The 18344-nt window shown below is 39.0% G+C and overlaps 1 protein-coding gene across 1 annotated transcript in view; it reads right to left on the bottom strand.

Moving 5' to 3' along the window:
* Gpc3 (glypican 3) overlaps positions 1 to 18344 on the bottom strand; it is a 341329-nt gene that overhangs the window by 295529 nt on the left and 27456 nt on the right. Inside the window, exon 2 of the mRNA XM_051178590.1 lies at positions 15400 to 15561. Coding sequence (XP_051034547.1) covers positions 15400 to 15561 — 162 coding nt within the window. The remainder of the gene's footprint in view (positions 1 to 15399; positions 15562 to 18344) is intronic.

Here is an 18344-nt window from a genome sequence, read left to right on the forward strand (position 1 = left end):
ATTTGTCCCAGAATCCATTATCTGCTTTTTATTATTTTTCCATACCTAAAATAACTCAAACTCACAGCTAATAAAAGTGTTTCCGAGTTGAAATTCTATAAGGTTTGCTTTGTTTGGTAAGCAAGACTTTGCAATTAGCAGCTCCAATTAATGGGTTTGCTCAAGTCCTGCAATCTTATATATACTATTAATGTGTTTAGCAGATGCTTTCTTCATAAATGTGATGGAAGTTAACTTCAGTCCAACTCAAATTAACACAATATTTAAGCAAAGAAAGCCTAAGTTAATGAGAGTTCACCCTACATCATTAATTTTTATAAAATATTTACCTCCTATTTGGAATTCACTTGTGCTACCTTAGCATTTATTAACTATACATTTAATGTACAAACATATGTTTGCACTCCTCCAGTTATTTTTTTTTTATAAAAGGCACTGAGCACCTTGAAAAATTAGAAAAGGCCTAAATATGGACAGGCTTAATTGTGAGGCATTTCTAACATCATCTCAGGAGTACTGTACTTTAATCGTGTGCCCAAAACTAGTCAGACACTAAGTAAATACCCAACGAGAGAAACTGCTCAGTTTGGCATAGGAAATAAACACTGCCATCTCACTTCTCAAAATAGCCCTCCCTCCTCTCTCCGAAGTTTCCTGTTCCAGAACTTGGGTGACTGAATGAGCAGCTCACCCACCCTACTTGCTACAACAAACAAGGGCAACTGCACCTATTTTCTTCTCGTTCCACTCTCCCATGTTACATTCTATTAGCTAGCTCAATTCCCAATTCAATCACTGGCTCTGTATGTGGACTAGGTCAGGCCACCATCTCAACCCTCCCATGTCTATACTCATCCAGTGAAGAAAACAGCAATAGCATCGCCAACTTTCTATTGGCAGTGCTTGCAAATGTGTTTGCATGCAAAGCACATTGAAATCCCTGGAGGAAAGCTGTGATGTCTATAAATCCTAACTGATAATATCCTGGACTCACTGCACCTTTCTATTACTGCCTTCCTTATATGTCTATCTTAATGTACACAGATCAAAAAAAAAATAAATAAAAGAGCATTTAAAGAAACTAGTGAAATGTTGCATCAAAGTGGACTTCATGAGCAAGGGAATGACAGAGTCCTGTGCTCCTCTGGCAATGGAGTGCTTGGGTTTTAACTAGGCCATGAAACCGGGGCCCTGTGTGATACAGCTAACTACTTATGGGAGCCATTTCTCCGTAGGACTTTAGCAAATTCCTTTCAGTTCCACATATCACTTTCCCCATTAAGGCACAGGCCCAAAGCAGCATAACCACTTTCCTTCCATCCCTGTCAAACTCAGCAAGTTTCTCAGGAAGCAAACGCTAGTTAAATCATTTTCATAATTCTAAAATGCCTGTAAGACAAGTCCAGGGTCTAATTATACCACTTAAATTTGTTGAAGATGTTTGGGTTTTCTTTCTTTCTTTCTTTCTTTCTTTCTTTTATTTCAATAACGAAAGAGCCCAAGGGTTTAAAGTCCTAATAATCTAATAAACTTTGCTAAGTGAACATTGTAACAGATACGCCTGGATGGGATTTTGTAAATACCAGACAATTTCCCCTGATCTTTATCGGGCGGGGGGAAAGAAGTCTAAATCTTTGGCAGGAAGAAATTAAATGTAGTGCAAAATAATAACATCTGGCCAGATTGTATTTGTCAGTGTAGCAGCCCCTTTAGACATCAGGCTGAAAAGTACTCAAATGAACTCTGAAGGGTGTGTGCACAATGCTTTATGAGACAATAGGAAAGGCTGCTATGCTGCCATAGAATACTCGGGGTACAATTAACTCACCCTAGTGGGTCCCTACAGAGAACTGTTTCACGTCAATGGAATTTGAAGCCTTCTGCCAAATAAAAGTTTGGGACTATTCTTGGGGTAGTTTGTTTATTTCCCTATTACTGTACAATTTCCTAACAACACATTCTATTTCTCAAAAGCCTGCAAGATCATTTGAATGACTTATGGAATCTTGTTTGTATCTTATAACTCTGAGGAAACACTGTAGTTCAATGAAAAGTCAATGACTTGGAAGTTACACACCTGATGCTGCCACTTACTGATGACATGACCTTGACCAAGTTTCCACATCTATAGAATGGGAAAAACACTACCCAGTGGTAATATTACTGTTTGGGGGATTATTCAACTGTACTACATGGTGGGTTATTAGTAAGTTTATTTCATGTTGTTCCTCCTTCAATTAAGAGACCAGATGGTTTCAAATGTCTAATCTCATCAACTTCCCAGAGGCCTATGACCTTCAGGGGCTTAATTTCTTCATACATACACTATCTTCTCCTAGAATCAAATCCAAACCCCTCATGGCTACATGTGAAATGCTATATGCTTCATTTAAGTTCTTCATCTCAAACATCTGTTAGACATGCCTAAAAAGAATATGCTTGGTTTCTCCACCAATGTTTAGTTTGATACACAGGATACTTTGTTTCCCTGCCTCTCTGATAGTTTTTAGATCTGACATTTAGACAGGAAGAACTGTGGTCATCTCATAATGAGAGTAAACAAACAAATAAATAAATAAATAAGGTTTTCCCCAAGAAACAATTCCTCCAAGACAGAGTTTGAACCACAAAACAAGGCAAACTCACTGGTTTATCTGATGCTAGTTGCTAGAAAAAGTACTGATTTCCCAGTTCCCAAAGAATAGGCGTGTAGACAGAAGGCTTTGGGATTTTCCCCTCACCTAGTGCTGTTAAACTTAAGAATAGACACTTTGGCCTTACTCATTGGGTTTCCTAAGCTGCCTTTGAGGGGCAGAGACACGTAGGAGTAAACACATGGAGAACATCAAAGAGTGGCTTCAGGGCCTATGTTACCAGTTGGGGATGTGAGAAAGATGCTTAGAATCTATACTAGACCAAGTGATTGGTACCAAAGGATATTTTACCAGCCAGTAAGCACTGATTCAACTCGCAGTGCACAGGCTGCAGTGTATTTAGTTATATACCCAAAGTACTTCCAAGTACACTGGCCAGAACAATTTGAGATCCAGGGGAAAGGTAAATGCTGTTGTAAAGTGGATATGAGCTCATTCAAACTGACAACCAGCATCAGGAAATAATCAAATAACTACAATAATATTTTCATTTATTTTTTTGTTGAGATAAGTTCTTATATAGCTTGGACTTTCCTGCAACTCACTATGTACCCCAAGCTGGTCTCCAAATTGTGACCCTCCTTCCTTGGCTTCCAAAGTGCTGGGATTTCAGGCATGTACCACCACACCAGGCTCAATTCAAGCTTTCAAAACACTTCCATACACATTACCTCTTTTGATCTTCAAAACATCAGGCAGGTTGGCCGGTCAGATGCAACAGTCTTCAGATTAAAAAAAAATGTTAAGTTACTTACCCATAGCTGGTAGGAAAAAAGAGTACATATATGATTCATGCTGAGGCTAATATTGTTAAGGAAAGAACACATTGGAAAACAAAGGAAGACATTGTTGCATTTAACTGAAAGAATTTGATACATTTGCAAAGAATGAATAAAATGAATTATCAAATCAGTGAAACAAATTTATAATATATAAAATAGGTTGACATCCTGCATATATAAATAGCTTTTGAAAACCAATAGGAAAATAAAATGGCATGTAATGAGAACAATAAATACCTAATTTTAAATATTTAAACAATAAAATATGCACAGTAAAAGGACAAATGAATCACAAGTTTCCCTGATAACCAAAGGGTACTATTTTTCACCCTAACTGAGGTTACTGTAAAGCAACAAGTGACATATGATTAGGAAAATGGACACTTATACAATGCTAGTTTAAGTGAAAATATTAACCAATGTTACAAAATAAATGTAATAAACTTTAAAAACTATATAATCTCTGTTCTAAAATTTCTAGTTCCAGGAATTCATCCTGAAGAAATAATTAAGGGCATGAATTAATATTTAGTTAGATGGTAGATGGTCATTACTTATCTTATTCATGTTAACTGAATGCAAACTCAGTTTCTATTATGCAGTATAAAATACATTTTTGACATAAAAAGATGCTATTAATATATTACATAGAAAGCAATGTTATCCATTTGGAAATATATCTTACATACTAATAGATATCTATGCTAATTATTGCGTTAATTGCATGTGTATAATTAATTACATGTAATTTTATATTACAATGCTATATAAATAAACGTGTGCATATATTTGTATGTATGTACATACCACCCTGTAACACAGACTAAATGTATATAAGATATCAAAACATTATTAGTAGCTATCCTCAATAGATAGAATCTGGGTCCTTTTATTTCCTAATGTTTTGGGGGTTTTGTGGGTTTCTATTTATATAAGAAAACATATAGTACCTATTTGTGTAGTAGAAAGAATTTGGGGTGGAGGGGGGTCTCAAAAAAGGGTTTTTCTGTATAGCTCTGGGGCTTACTTTGTAGACAAGGTCTCAAACTCACAGAGATCTGCCTGCCTCTGTCTCCCAAGGCTAGGATTCAAGGTGTGCAACACCACAGCCCAGCAGAAAGTATTCTTTTAAAAAGCCTGTCCGGTGCTATGTTGACTTGGCATCGTCTGGGTAAATACACCAAGATTATACAAATCATATTTAACGAATTAAATTGGTCTCAGAAAAGCAAGTATCTGGTGTTTTCACAAATCTGTGGGCCATAGATTCTATGTAGACATATAAAAACATATATATATGATGTCACGAAGGTAGAAGTATAACTGTTTAAGGGAGCAAAGGGAACTAACTAGTGGGAGGGCCATGAAACTAGAGTGTAGAATGGTCTGGAGGAAATATGTTCAAATACATGCTTTTGGGCATGGAAATTGTGTTATGTAAGACAGTGTAATAATCTTTTTAAAAACTCAAGTACCATGAATAAACTTTACTCTAATACTTTGAAGACATTGCTGTCAAAAGCAACAGTAAATACTCTACTGGCTTCTGGAAATCTGCCTTAAGAAGCAGATGAGAACACTTTCAACTGAAATTATTGTTGATTTCTTTATGAACAGTGACATTTTATTTAATTTGGTGAATTAATGATTACTTGCTACAATTTCTTTCTCTGTTTACCTGATGCATCCTTTATCCTATTTTAATCAACCACTGTACCCTCTCTATTTGGTTAATTCTTATACCTAAATAAAATTTCCTTTTATTAGAATTGATCAAGGAAGTACTATAAAATGGCAACAGCTGTGACACAGAACGAGACCACTTTTCTTCATCAATGGTTTCTAGTTATTGAGGACCCAGTATAGAACAAGCAAAAGAGTAGCTGCCCTTGATATCATCTGTGCTTCATGTTCACAGTTCAAAATAAATGTAAGAATTGTATTTATTTTGTGGCAACCAGTTGTGTAATGAGCAAGCAAATCAGGGGTGTTTTAATAGTAAAGCCTGCACATTCCACCACCTTGTTTTCTACCCTAATACGACATCTAAAAGTCAATCTAAACAAAGGTAAGGTCATGTTCATGGTCTCACTAACCTTCTTGAGAGAGAGAACATTTTAATATAGGAAAATTACCAAAAATTTAAAATTCAGCATGAAGTTACCTTGCCTAATTGAGCACACTCTCTTGGGTTTCCTTTCTTCTTAGGGCTAATCATGCCTCTGTGAAGGGATACAAGTATGTCTACTTGATACACAAGAAGGGTTAGTTTCTTTTCCCTTATGTGGTAGGACACAAAAGAATGCATTTGGGTGAGCTGGCACATGTCACCATTCTCATCGATTATCAGTCTTAAGGCACAAAGCAGTGGCGTGGAGTTTGTTCATAGTGACCTGTGACATGAGAGTAGGTCACACGACAAGAAAATCTAAGAAGATATCCTGGGAGTGGGATGGCCAGAGCAGAGAGAGGAGCTCAGGAGCCTAAAATTTTCCACGTTGTTGGGAAACCATCAAGCCACTATCTAGACTTATAAGATGTTGGGTTTGAGTATCTTGGAAAACCTACAAGAAAAGGCTGTTGACAAGTGTCTAACTTTTTTGTTTGGCTATCGCGGTGTTTGTTTCCAGGGAAGAAGAATCAGAAATCTGTTTCTGCTAATACTGTGTCATTTTGTATGTGTCCATGTGTTTGAATTCGTTCACACAATCCCCATCTCACTTAAAGGTGCAGTGTTTCAGAGAGTAGATATATGCCTTCCTCACAGAGGACTCATCTTCTACTAATGAAAATGTAAACCCATCAAATAGCCATACATACAGCTTGAACTTGAAAAGTGCTATGAAGGAAGTTTCTACAAGGGGAAATGTTTTGAGTGGACCTTGGTCTCATCCAATGATTATACTCCACTTACTCAGCACCAGCACTTCCACCAAAGGAGAAGAATATAATAATCATACTATTTTTTCTTCTCCTAATCCAACCTAATAGAAGTCTGAGTATGGATCTAACCCTTGATGGTTAGATCCATAGGTTATGTGAGACTCATTCAGACCACTAGGGGACCAGTTGAAAATTATAACTATACAGTCTTAAATATGTGAAAACACACACACACACACACATACACACACACACACACACACACACACACACACACACGGAGGGGGGAGAAAGAAAGAAAGATTCAAAAAATTTTTACAAAAAGCCATCTTTAAATGAACATAAAATGCTCTAAAATAACAACCTACAATCCTATGTTGATTATAATTATATCAAAGCTTTAAAAGCATTAAAATGTGGATTGCCAGATATATGTCATTCAACATCGTGAAAGTACAGTGTTTTATATGGAATTGTGTTTATAAATGTCACTGTACAAGACAGAGTTAGAAAACAACAGCTATCATCAGGCACACTGAAAAGCAGCTAATATGAGTGAGTGGGTAATCACTAGTATCCTTAGCAGTGGCTAGCACAGGACTGAGCTCCTAACAGCTTTGACCTCACAGCCCTATTTAGCTAATGGCTCAGGGGACAGAGACTTTCCCTTAGTCACAAAGAGTTATAACAGAATTGGACTTAGACTGCAGCCCGCCTAAAGCAAGAGAACATCCTTGGCACACTAGCCCTATCCCCACTCTTAAGAGAGAAGGGTCAGGAACAGACGATGAGGTTAGCCAGCAAGTCTAGGAAGAAAGAGTATGGAAGAGATGATTGACAATTTGGATTTAATTGAGAAAAAGATGATACTGATTTATCTAACCCTCTCACTTGCTCTCATCTTCAGTTAAAAGCCACATCTGTGGAAAGAATTCACTCTGACAGTCTTGCCCAAATCCAATCAAGAATATCCAGCCACCAGATGAAATCACTTTTTTTTCTAATCCCTATGGAAGCAGATTTCCCATAAAGCTAAGGAGGTATAGGAACCCATCTTGGCACACCCACTTCCAGAAGAGCCAGGGCTAGGGTTTGTTTGTTTGTTTGTTTGTTTTGATTTGATTTGATTTGATTTTTCAAGACAGGGTTTCTCTGTGTAGCTTTGGAGCCTGTCCTGGAACTTGCTCAGTAGACCAAGCTGGCCTTGAACTCACAGAGATCCACCTGCCTCTGCTTCCTGAGTCCTGGGCTTAAAGGCATGTGTCAATATCTTAATGTCCTTTTTTTAAAAGAAAAGAGTCCCTAAAACTGTAGAGACTACGAGCCTCCACAAATATGGATCCGCTCCAACTTGCTACAAAACTGGAAAAGGAATTTCATACAACATTTCTCTAAGAGTGCTGTATAGCCACATTAGCCATGTACAAATGTCTTGCTTAGGGACTTTTGAGCTATCTGAAGGTAGGTATGTGGACATTTTAATCTGACTTGCTCTTGATAATTGCCTTTGGACATGCTCGGCAAGTTTTCTAACAAAATGGAATAGATTTCCCTTGAAAGGAAGAAAACTAGAATCAAAGTGACTGCCCATAACCACGAAGCAAAATACAGGGAGTCTAGCTAAAACAGTGCTTAATTAAGGGTGTGGTCTCTAGAGCGGTCGGTCCTTTGTAGGTCCAATTCCCCTCTGCTGTGTATTGGCTATGTTAATTTGGACTCATAACATCCCTAAGGCTCCACTTCCTCAGAAGTAAAATGAAACTAACAAATTGCCAATATCAAGGGTGTTGGGAGGAGGGTGATGCTCCCCAACACAAGGGCTTGATATGAGGTTTCAAGGACATAAATACAAATGAAACCGTTTAGAGTAGGAAAGTGTTCCTTCATCTCTCACAGACTCATCCAGTGCATATATATGAAGGAAGTTCCTGGCGACCCTAAGACTCTCTCCTGTTTTTCCCCACATCAGCTTGCTTATCTGCACCCAGAATAATGTGGTCCCATCTGACCTGGCCCTGAGGCTGTTTCTGCACTGCACTGCAGAAGTGGGGAGCAAAGGAGATGGAGAGGCCTCAGTGGGGCCTTTGCTGATACTCTAATGAGGAACTCACAAAGCCTGCACCTGAAATACAAGTCTTCCAGATGATGAATGAGACAACTGAACCTGGCTGAAGAATGCATGGATGTGGCCAAAGATGGGAAGAGAGAAGGTGGGCTAAGGGGCAGGCAAAGGAGGAGTACCTGAGCCCTGGAAGCATCTCACAGTCCACAGGAAAAGTGTTTTTAATTTCAACATTACCACTTCCAGCTTAGAAGAAAATTGTTTCTACCTCCATTCAACTGTCAGGAGAATTGAAATCTCTCAAACATATGCTTCATTACTCCCATATCAGGTACTGCAACTCAGTGAGACAGAAAAAGGAGGAGGAGGAACATATGTTTTAAGAAAGTAAGCAAAGCACGATAGGGGGAAGGGTGGAGAGGAATCCCTCTAGGCAAAGTAAGAACCTTCCTGGAAGCTTCTAGAGGTCAGGAAAAGGGTCTTTGACTTGCTTTGTAAGGCATGCTAGTGATAAAGGTGGCCAGTGGTGACAAGGGCAAGAGGTGCTGCTAAGGGTGCTGGAAAGATGGCTCAGTGGTTAAGAGCACTGGCTCCTCTTCCAGAGGCCAGATGTCCTGAGTTCAATTCCCAGCACCCACATGGCAGCTCACAACTGTCTGTAACTAGAGTTCCAGGGGATCTGACACCCTCACACCAACACATGCAAAATAAAGTTAAAGTGTGTGTGTGTGTGTGTGTGTGTGTGTGTGTGTGTGTGTGTGTGTGTTGCTAAATGGAGGGCCCTGACCGGGTAAAAGTTCATCTGCATAATCCTTTCCCCTCATTGGTGGCCCTAGAATAGTCTCTGCATGCACACTGAGTCATTTTTCTAAGCTCTTTTTATTAAACAGTTTTCAGCCTAATGACTGACTTTCCTAAATCAATATGAGGCCATAGGAAAGGTTTGCAACTCCCCCAGCTCCAGCTCAGCTAAAGCCACAGCAATTTAAAAAGCAAATGGAATCCAAAAGTTCTTAGACCTAACCCGCACAACTTTAAATCCTCAGTTTTCAGTTGTTTGTCCAATAGCCCTAATAATTAAACAAAAACTGCATTAAAAAAAAACTTTGTAACCAAAATACCTCTTTCAGCCAGTGCCATAAAAGTCCTCTAATTAAAGCCGGCACCTTCTGTGCTCTGATGAGGAATTTCCCCTTTTATAATGGGATTAGTAGAGCTTTGCTGCACAGATGAGTGGGCTGATTAATAATTGACATTTTTGAGGATACATAAGCTCACTCATGGTCATGGTTTGTGTTCCTCAAATTCTTCTATTCAATTGAATGTTATTCTATTTAGCGCCAACAAATGAATTAAGTTCCGATTAGACATCAATGTAATTATTCTCTCAGGCACACTGTTTTCCACAAAGAAAGGGTTGTGACAGGGTGGCCGGCAGTTAAGAATTTCAGACTCAGTGGGGCTCAGCCTAAGCAGGGCAAGTGGGGGGGGGGAATTGTGAAATGGAGAGAAATTGCTTGGTCCTCACTTAAAATCCCCACCACATTACAACAACCTAAATTAACAAATGACTGAGTCACAAAAAACATGTTGATTAACATCCAAGCAACTTATTCAGTCACATATTAACTGTGAAGCAAAAATAAATAAATAAATAAATAAATAAATAAATAAATAAATAAATAAATATCGGCTTACGTAGCATTCCCCCAAAACAGTTATTTCAAGCAGAAATGAGTGAAGAAATTGCTCAAAGCTGATGGAAAGGGGTGTTCTAACTAAGGCCAGTTTTATTTAGGAGGAGTAGGACAGACAGGAAAGAGTGCAGGGACTGCCAGTAGCAGATGGAAAGGAAGAAACACCAGAGACACTGCCTCCTCCCATTCAAAGGCATCGTTTTCCTTCTAGTTCCTCCATGGTAGACAAGTAGAAGAAAGCAAACCTTCCAACTCTGGTGGCAATTAACTACTAGCCCTGAGACTTACCCCTTTTCTTGTTTCCCCTGTCATAATAGAGGATGCATGCGAGTGTGGCCTGGGGGTGAGGAGATGGCTCCCTAGTGCAGTGCTTACTGTGAAAGCATGGGGACCTGAGTTCAGATCTCCAGCGCCCCATAAAACCTGGAGTGGCAGAGTGTGCTTGTCCCCTCAGCACTAGCAATGGACAGAGGCAGATGGATCCCACAGATGAGACAGAGAGTCAGTCTAACTGAAATGGCAAGCATTTATGTGTGTGCATGTATGTGTGCACATGTATGTGTGTAGGTCAGAGAACAACTTCCAGAAATTGGTTCTTGCCTTCTACCAAGAGTGTTCCATGGAATGAACTTAGGCCATAAGGCTTGGTGACAAGCACCCAAAGCAGCAGAGCCACCTCACTAGTCTGGATTCAGCATTCTTCCAGTATTCTTAAGTAAAAAAAAATTAATTTAAGCATTTGAAGATGTAGATATTTTATTTAAAAAAGGAGAATGAGAGCTGGGCGATAGTGGCACATGCCTTTAATCCCAGCAGCTGGGAGGTAGAGACAAGAGGATCTCTGTGAGTTGAGGTCAGCCTGGTCTACAGAGTAAGTTCTAGGACAGTTAGGGATACACAGAAAAACTGTGTCTTGAAAAACAAAAAATGGAAAAAAAAGGGGGGGGGAGAATTAGCAAAATCTGAACTTACCTACTATACGGTTGGGGCTACTGAAGCATGTAGGTATATATCCCTCTATAAATGCCCCTAAATGTCATTTAGTAAGTTACTGAGTACACTTCTTTTTTTAGATTATATTTATTTATTATGTATACAGTTATCTGCATGCATGCTTGCACACTAGAAGAGGGCACCAGATCTCATTACAGATGGTTGTGAGCCACCATGTGGGTGCTGGGAATTGAACTCAGGTCCTCTGGAAGAGCAGCCAGTGCTTTTAACCTAGGAGCCATCTCTCCACCACCCCCTGACAGTAGACATCTATGCCCCCACTCTTACTATTTACTACGTGCTGCTTTGTACTATGCATATGCACCTCCCTGTAGCACATTCATCCAGTTGTTTCTCTACTTCTAGCTAGAAAGTCAGAAAATCGAGCTTATAAGACTGTGTATTAGTCACAATGGTCGGCTCCAAGCAAGGACCGTGGCAGCTCTCAGATGAGCTCACTGCATAAGAAGACACTCCACAGCATTTTATGCAGAGTCGTTTGCAGCTTAACCACAGTTTTCTCTCTGATCAAGAGTTCAAGTTGTGGGAGAGGCGACTTCCAGTAAAAGCAAAGTGTTGATGTATTCTAAAGCGCCTGTTCTCCCTCTGTCGCCGGCACCTTGGAGAAGACCAGTATCATTCAATGTTGAGAAAAATCCTGGACATAAGACCAAATGTTTCCTGGTAGGATAAGGCTGAAAGTCACAGGTAAGTACCACAAATGAAAACAGAACATGAAACATGAAGATGAGGAGGTGTTTGAGATGAAATTTCAAGCTTCTATCTCATTTTCCTTCAAGAGGGCCATAAATCCTACCACTTTGTAATTTTGTTTTGCATCAAGTGAACTAAGAGCAAGGAGAACCATGTCGTAGGACAGACAGCTTGGGAGACTCTGTGGTACCATAGAGTTTCCTTATCTATAAACGAGTGAGGATTGCAGTACAGGCCCCATAGGGTTTATCGGAATATTAAATAAGATAATTATGTAAACGTAAGCATCATACAGTAGGCACTTACTAAATCTTCACTATTATCTTTATCCTCATTATTATAGAGGAGGGGAAAGACAAAAAGAAAAGGAAAAATGTACTTTCAGTGGAGTTTCTCAAAAAGAATTAATTAAGCAGAAACAAGAAACGATTGTGCTGCCCCATTTTCCTAAGCACATCTAAGCAAATTAAATTTAGGAAACGAGGCAATGCAAAGATTGAGGATAAAGAACAACTTTTTTAATGCTTCAATCATTATCAAAAGAGCATTAGCATTAGAGCACTCCAACCACTGTAACAAAGGGCCCCAGGCTCATTTATGAGGGCAAAGGCTTCCTGCAATCGAAGACATAAAATCCAAATCAAGGCAGTAAGGACTGCTCATGGAACTGTGCACATACTTGCAGAGAGTTCTCACTGCTGACATATCCCCAGCGATGGCTACTGGAGGAATCCAAAAGAAATTGTGAACCTCAGCCAAGATTAAGATAAGCTTTCTCCAACCTCACTTGGTAGAGAAAATAGCTCACAAAAGCTACCACATCAAATTTCACACAAAGTAGTAGGATAATTTTCTCAATAACTTGGTCTAGCAGGATTTGGGGGGGAGGATGTTTAGTTTAGAGAAAAAACAATTATGCCCTTCAATTCCAATTCATGGGAATAATAACAAGCTAGAAGAAAAAGGAAATAGATGGCCAGCTTTCGTAGCAATTGTCTTCTACTGATCCCTTCTTTAAAGCCCTCTCTCTTCCAAATGTTTGCTACACAAAGGATTTGTGCTCAATGCTTCTCCAAGCATAACATGAATGCCTTGAGGTCTGTGATTGTGGTTGATTTTCTCTTGTGTGTGTGTGTGTGTGTGTGTGTGTGTGTGTGTGTGTGTGTGTGTGTTTTAAGTGAGACATGCTAAAAACAAAAATAAAACCAGAATAAAGAGATAAAGACAGAGTAAATCTGGCGACAAGATTGAAAACATAATGAAGTTGGCATCATTTAACTGTCTCCATGTTCTTTTGCTAGAGTTGTCCTTCTGCCGGTCCCTGCAATTCTAGAAATAAATGTGTGTGCGCACATACATATATGTCTGTGTACATGTGTATGCACGTGAGAGAGACAGGGAGAAGACATTACTAGCAGGTACTGCCTCCACTTCCTACTCCCTGTTCATTTGACTAATATTCAGCTTCCATATCTGGACTCTAATCCAATCAAAACACTATCAGAACCTGTTTTTTGTCCTTAGTCTCATGTTGTTCCAGCCCCATAAACACAATATGCAAAATGCAAGACTGGACAGGTACACGAAATCCAACAACAAAGACCCTCAAACGGATAGCAATAACAATTGCTCTCATCTTGGAATTCCAGTGGCATTACTCTGTCATCCTATCTCAGCAGGCAGTGGTTGAAAGGCAACATATAGGGCCTTGGTTATTCTAGGGATTAAATAAATCACTAATACTCCATTCTAACCAAGCACCTTCATGCTTCAAAGACTAAGCTTCACCTGTCCACTTCAACTCAATCCTCCTGTCACATCACTTATCACCCCACTTCCAGCCAGTATATCAACTCTGAAACCAATCTAAGAGGTGCATGAATGTTGCATGTATTTTTTAAACTGGCCTGAATTATTCATTCTATCACTAAACTATTAGTCCAAACAAATGCTTCACAAGCATCTCACTGCGTAAATAGGTTAACAGAGATTTCACACTTTCAGATCATACTTCATTTAATGAACCTAACATCAATATCCCCTGAGGCTTAGACACATGGAACTGTTGTGAGTGTATGCTTTATAAGCTAATTTGAACAACATTTTAGCTAATACTGAGGATTTCATTTTAATACCTAAACTAAGGTATAATCAGCCCACCTTGCAATTCAAAGAGGTTAATTTTTGCAAGGTTCCATTAATCTGAGTAGCTACAATAAATAGATCAGACCCTAAGGCTACCTTTACAGCAAGATGGTAGCTGATTTGGTATGCTTAGTTTCAGTGGGCTCGAAAGGGTTAAGGAGATAGCTCCACTGGTAAAATAATTCTGATATCCAGCATCTCCATAAAAAGTCAGATGTACTAGTATGGGCCTGTAACTCCATCACTTGGGATGGCACAGATCATCTCTAAAGCTCATTTGCTGACCAGCCTAGCTAAATTTGTAAGGTTCACATTAAGTAAGAGACCCTCTTTCAACAATCTAAAGTTGGAGAGTGAATGAAGATGCACAGCACTGACCTCTGGCTTCCACACATGCACATACATGTGTATACACCCACACTATTATCTACCCACCATACACAGCACACCTACACACACACACACACACACACACACACACACACACACACACACATACACACACACTTTAAAGAAGGGATAGAAAAAAGACTCCATATCCACAAGTAATTTTCCTAGTCACAAAAGGTAGCCTAAATCATGGACTTTGAAAAACTAGGCAATCTGGGTTAAAATCTTGCCTTCACCGTTTACTTTACTTGTATGGCCTTGGTAAATTAAGTAACCATTGTGGTCTTGGGTCTTCATGTGCAAAATGGAGGGAACAAAGTCCCACTCATTGTTATATTTTGAGGATTAAAGGAAATGATATATGGAAATTACTTAAAACTACATGGTACTGTGTAACGGCTTCTGCTACCACTACCATCATATCCAGTTGATCTCTCTTCTGAAGGAGTCCACCCCATGCTGCTGGAGTTTTCCTGTAAATTACTAAGGATGGAATCGATTGGTGCCTATAATTTCACAGTTCATAGAGAAGTGTGGTAAGAACTGACATTCACAAGAAAAGGAGAGGTAAGTACTCACTCACACAAATTAGGAAATGGCTTGGACAACCAGCCAGATTCGCCCCTCTTAAATGAAGATGGTCCTAGTGGCCAGAAGGAGTTCATGTATGCTCCAAGGGGTCTGACTAACCCCTGAAGAAAGCTGGTCTTGGAATTTATGTGAAGGGTAGTGCTGGTGCTGGTGGTGGTAGTGGTGGTCATGATGGTTGAAAACAAGTCTTACGGACTAGCAGAGAAAACCATCATTGACTTTTTCAGTAGTGATTTATGCCTTTTACATACAGGGAAACAGAATGTCCTTAGACACTGATTTTTAATACTATCCATTTTTTCAAAGATTAAAATGAAGTTTGTTTAAAAACTGTGTGTTTCCTTATCCAGGATCTCTCACTGGGAGGTTTTTATAGTGAGCATACATGCTGAAATGGTAATTTATAGATTATACTTAGCATTTGAAAGCCCAGTGCCCAAATAATGAGGCCATTGAGCAGTACATCAAAAATGGTCCCCCAAACTCACCTTGGAAAACCGCAGCATTCTGAATAATTAAGAATTTGAGCTCCATACTCGCAGACTGGAGAAGTTGTTCCATGTTCAGCCGTGCTGTCAGTTGGTATTTTTCTTCCATCTTTCTTGAGCAGCATGTTGGGCCCTTGGGGAGACATACTTGCAAATCTGATCCTGAAACAAACAAGGTATTCATGTTTCAGTAAGCAGAAACACTCTCTCTCTCTCTCTCTCTCTCTCTCTCTCTCTCTCTCTCTCTCTGCCTCTCTCTGTGTCTCTCTGTCTCTCTCTCTCATGCATACATGTGCATGCACAAAAATAAACAGGACAAAAGAGCACATTTCCACATTTCTCTTTAAATACAGTAGGTCTTCAGTACATTGTTTATCTCAATTCATCCAATTGCCCTCATAGCTAATTCCTTTTGAATAACTGTCAGTTAATTGCTAAGATCTGATTAATAAATTCTACAGAAAATAATTTATAGCAGCACCAAATACACGCCATTGAACACCAACATTTAATTTGTTTTTTAAAATATCAATCTTCATTCTTCTAATTTATTTTTCTTGATTGTTATTTATGAACATGAACACAATCAAAGACAATTTTTCAAATCCCAGTTATGATTCCAAGTAAAATATATGTCTAGCAGGCCTAATTAATAGTGCTGTTCAGAAGAAAATAATCAAAACAAAAATACCATATCAAAGGTTTGTTTTAGTTTTAACTAGAAGTCTTCTAAGAGTCAACAAGTATTTATTTGGTTGCTACTATACGCCAATCACAATGAGCGTAGGGAACTCAACACAATAGGCGTTTATTGCCTTAAGGCCAACAAAGAGCCAAATGAAAATAGAAGCAAGTATCATGTTGGGTGAAAATAAGTGCTATATAAAAAAATACAAATATGGAAGGAAAAACTAACAATGGCATACCTACACAATGAAATTACAGTTATCCATAAACAGGAATGAAGTACTTGTACATGTTAATGAATGGACAAACCCAAAAACAAAATACCAAGTAAAAAGAAAATCAGATCAAAAAAAGATAAACTGTATGATTCCATTTATATAAGGCACTACAAGATGGAAACTAATCTATAGACAGAGCAATTTAGTGATGGCTGTATAAGGACAGCAGGAAGGAAAACTGGAGAGAGGAGTCACAAACATCAGTAAGGGCATTTCTTAGAATAATGGACATCTTCATTATTTTCCCATATACACCATAATAAAAATTGTCAATATGTACTCTTTTAAGCATGTGCTGTTAACTACAAGGTAGTTATACCTCAATGAAGCCATTAATTTTCCTAATTTTTACAAAGCAAAGTAAGCAAGATATACAATAGGGTAGCATCAAGGACCATTCTCATTTATAACCAATATTCATAAAGCTTTTTTCCAGAAGGTAACTTTTGAAGAGTGAAAAAAGATGGGAGGGAGGGAGGGAAGGAGGGAGGGAATCTCATGACTTTGTGTCCTCCACAACATTGTCTAATATTAAGGCTTAATGAGCATGGAGTCCCCTTCTTTTTCTGGAACTCCTGCTTTAGTTTGTGTTTTTGTCTTTTTGTGGGAAGGGGGTTACTGAAGATTAAACCCATGATCTCACACAGGCTTAAGCACGCGTTCTACTGTGTGACTCCTCAATTACTCAGTCTCTCTTCAGTAAGCATGTATTGAGCACCTTCCGTGGGCCCATGAAAACGAACATATGAGCTTTCCTACTGTGGCCGCTAAGTGACTGGTAGCGTAGCTACTGCTTTCTGATTTCACTACCACGTGTGCAGAGGCCACAGTTCCTAGGTGACTCTCAACTACTGACTGCACATGGCAAAAACACAGTAAGATCCTGCAAATCATAGAAAATTACTCACAGGGAACTTTGGGGTAAAGTTTCCCCATTGATTTTGAAACCTTTCTTAATACTGCACTACAGGTTATGATTTTCCATATACAGCCCTTTCTTTTACCTCTCAGGGCGAAAATGACTTTGTCCCTCTTCCACACCCTCCCTCCTTCCCTTCACAAGTGCTTATCCTAATAAACCTATTGAATGCCAAATTCTATACTGCCTTAGATGCTTGTCCACTTAATTGGCATCTGCTTTTCCAATGACACAATCTAACACACTACTTATGTGCCAGGCACTGTCCTACATGTTGGAGGTACAACACTGTCCCTGTCCACAAGGACCTCATCATCTAGATGGATTAAGAGAGATAAACCCCTAGTCCTAGAAAATAAGTGTAATAAAGCAACATCATTAGAATGATTATACACACACACACACACACACACACACACACACACACACACACACTGTAACTTCTGCCCAACTCCAATAAAGTCCTAGGGTCCTAGGGAAAGTATGGTTCAATAAATCTTAGTGACATTAGAAAGCATTATCAGATATGTTAGGCATCGTTTTAAACTTCATAAAGGGAGAGAGACTAGTTAGTCCTAAGTTAGCCAAAAGGTGACCTTTTAGTACAAGTTATTCCACAGTAATTGTAGTTGATTGTGGCCTTAATGCATGTGTCTAAATTTTTCGTAATTTAAGAATGAAATTCATCATCCTATGTCTCCCAAGCCATCATTGTTGAATCCAAGGTATTGACTCGAAGCTCTTCACGTCCCTTTACCCAAGGGAACAGCTGCCAAATGAACTAAAGGAGAGAGCAGGTAATATGTACCAGCAAACCTAATCCAGCACCACAATTTATAGTACTAGAAGGAAAGGTGATATTTAATGGCAAAATACAATTTGGGGTCTGGAGACATGGAGTTCAGATTTATCTCCTATAAACGTCAATCTCATACACAAGCCTTAAACCAATTTTAAATAAGGTCTAAGCATAAAGGTTTTATGACCAAGAAAAAAAAAGAAGAAAAGAAACCAGGGCTAGTTGTAGCTATGTTCTTTCTACATGAGATTACAAAATATTA

This window comes from Phodopus roborovskii, unplaced genomic scaffold, assembly GCF_943737965.1.
Source record: "Phodopus roborovskii unplaced genomic scaffold, PHOROB, whole genome shotgun sequence".
NCBI classification, from domain to species: Eukaryota; Metazoa; Chordata; class Mammalia; order Rodentia; family Cricetidae; genus Phodopus; species Phodopus roborovskii.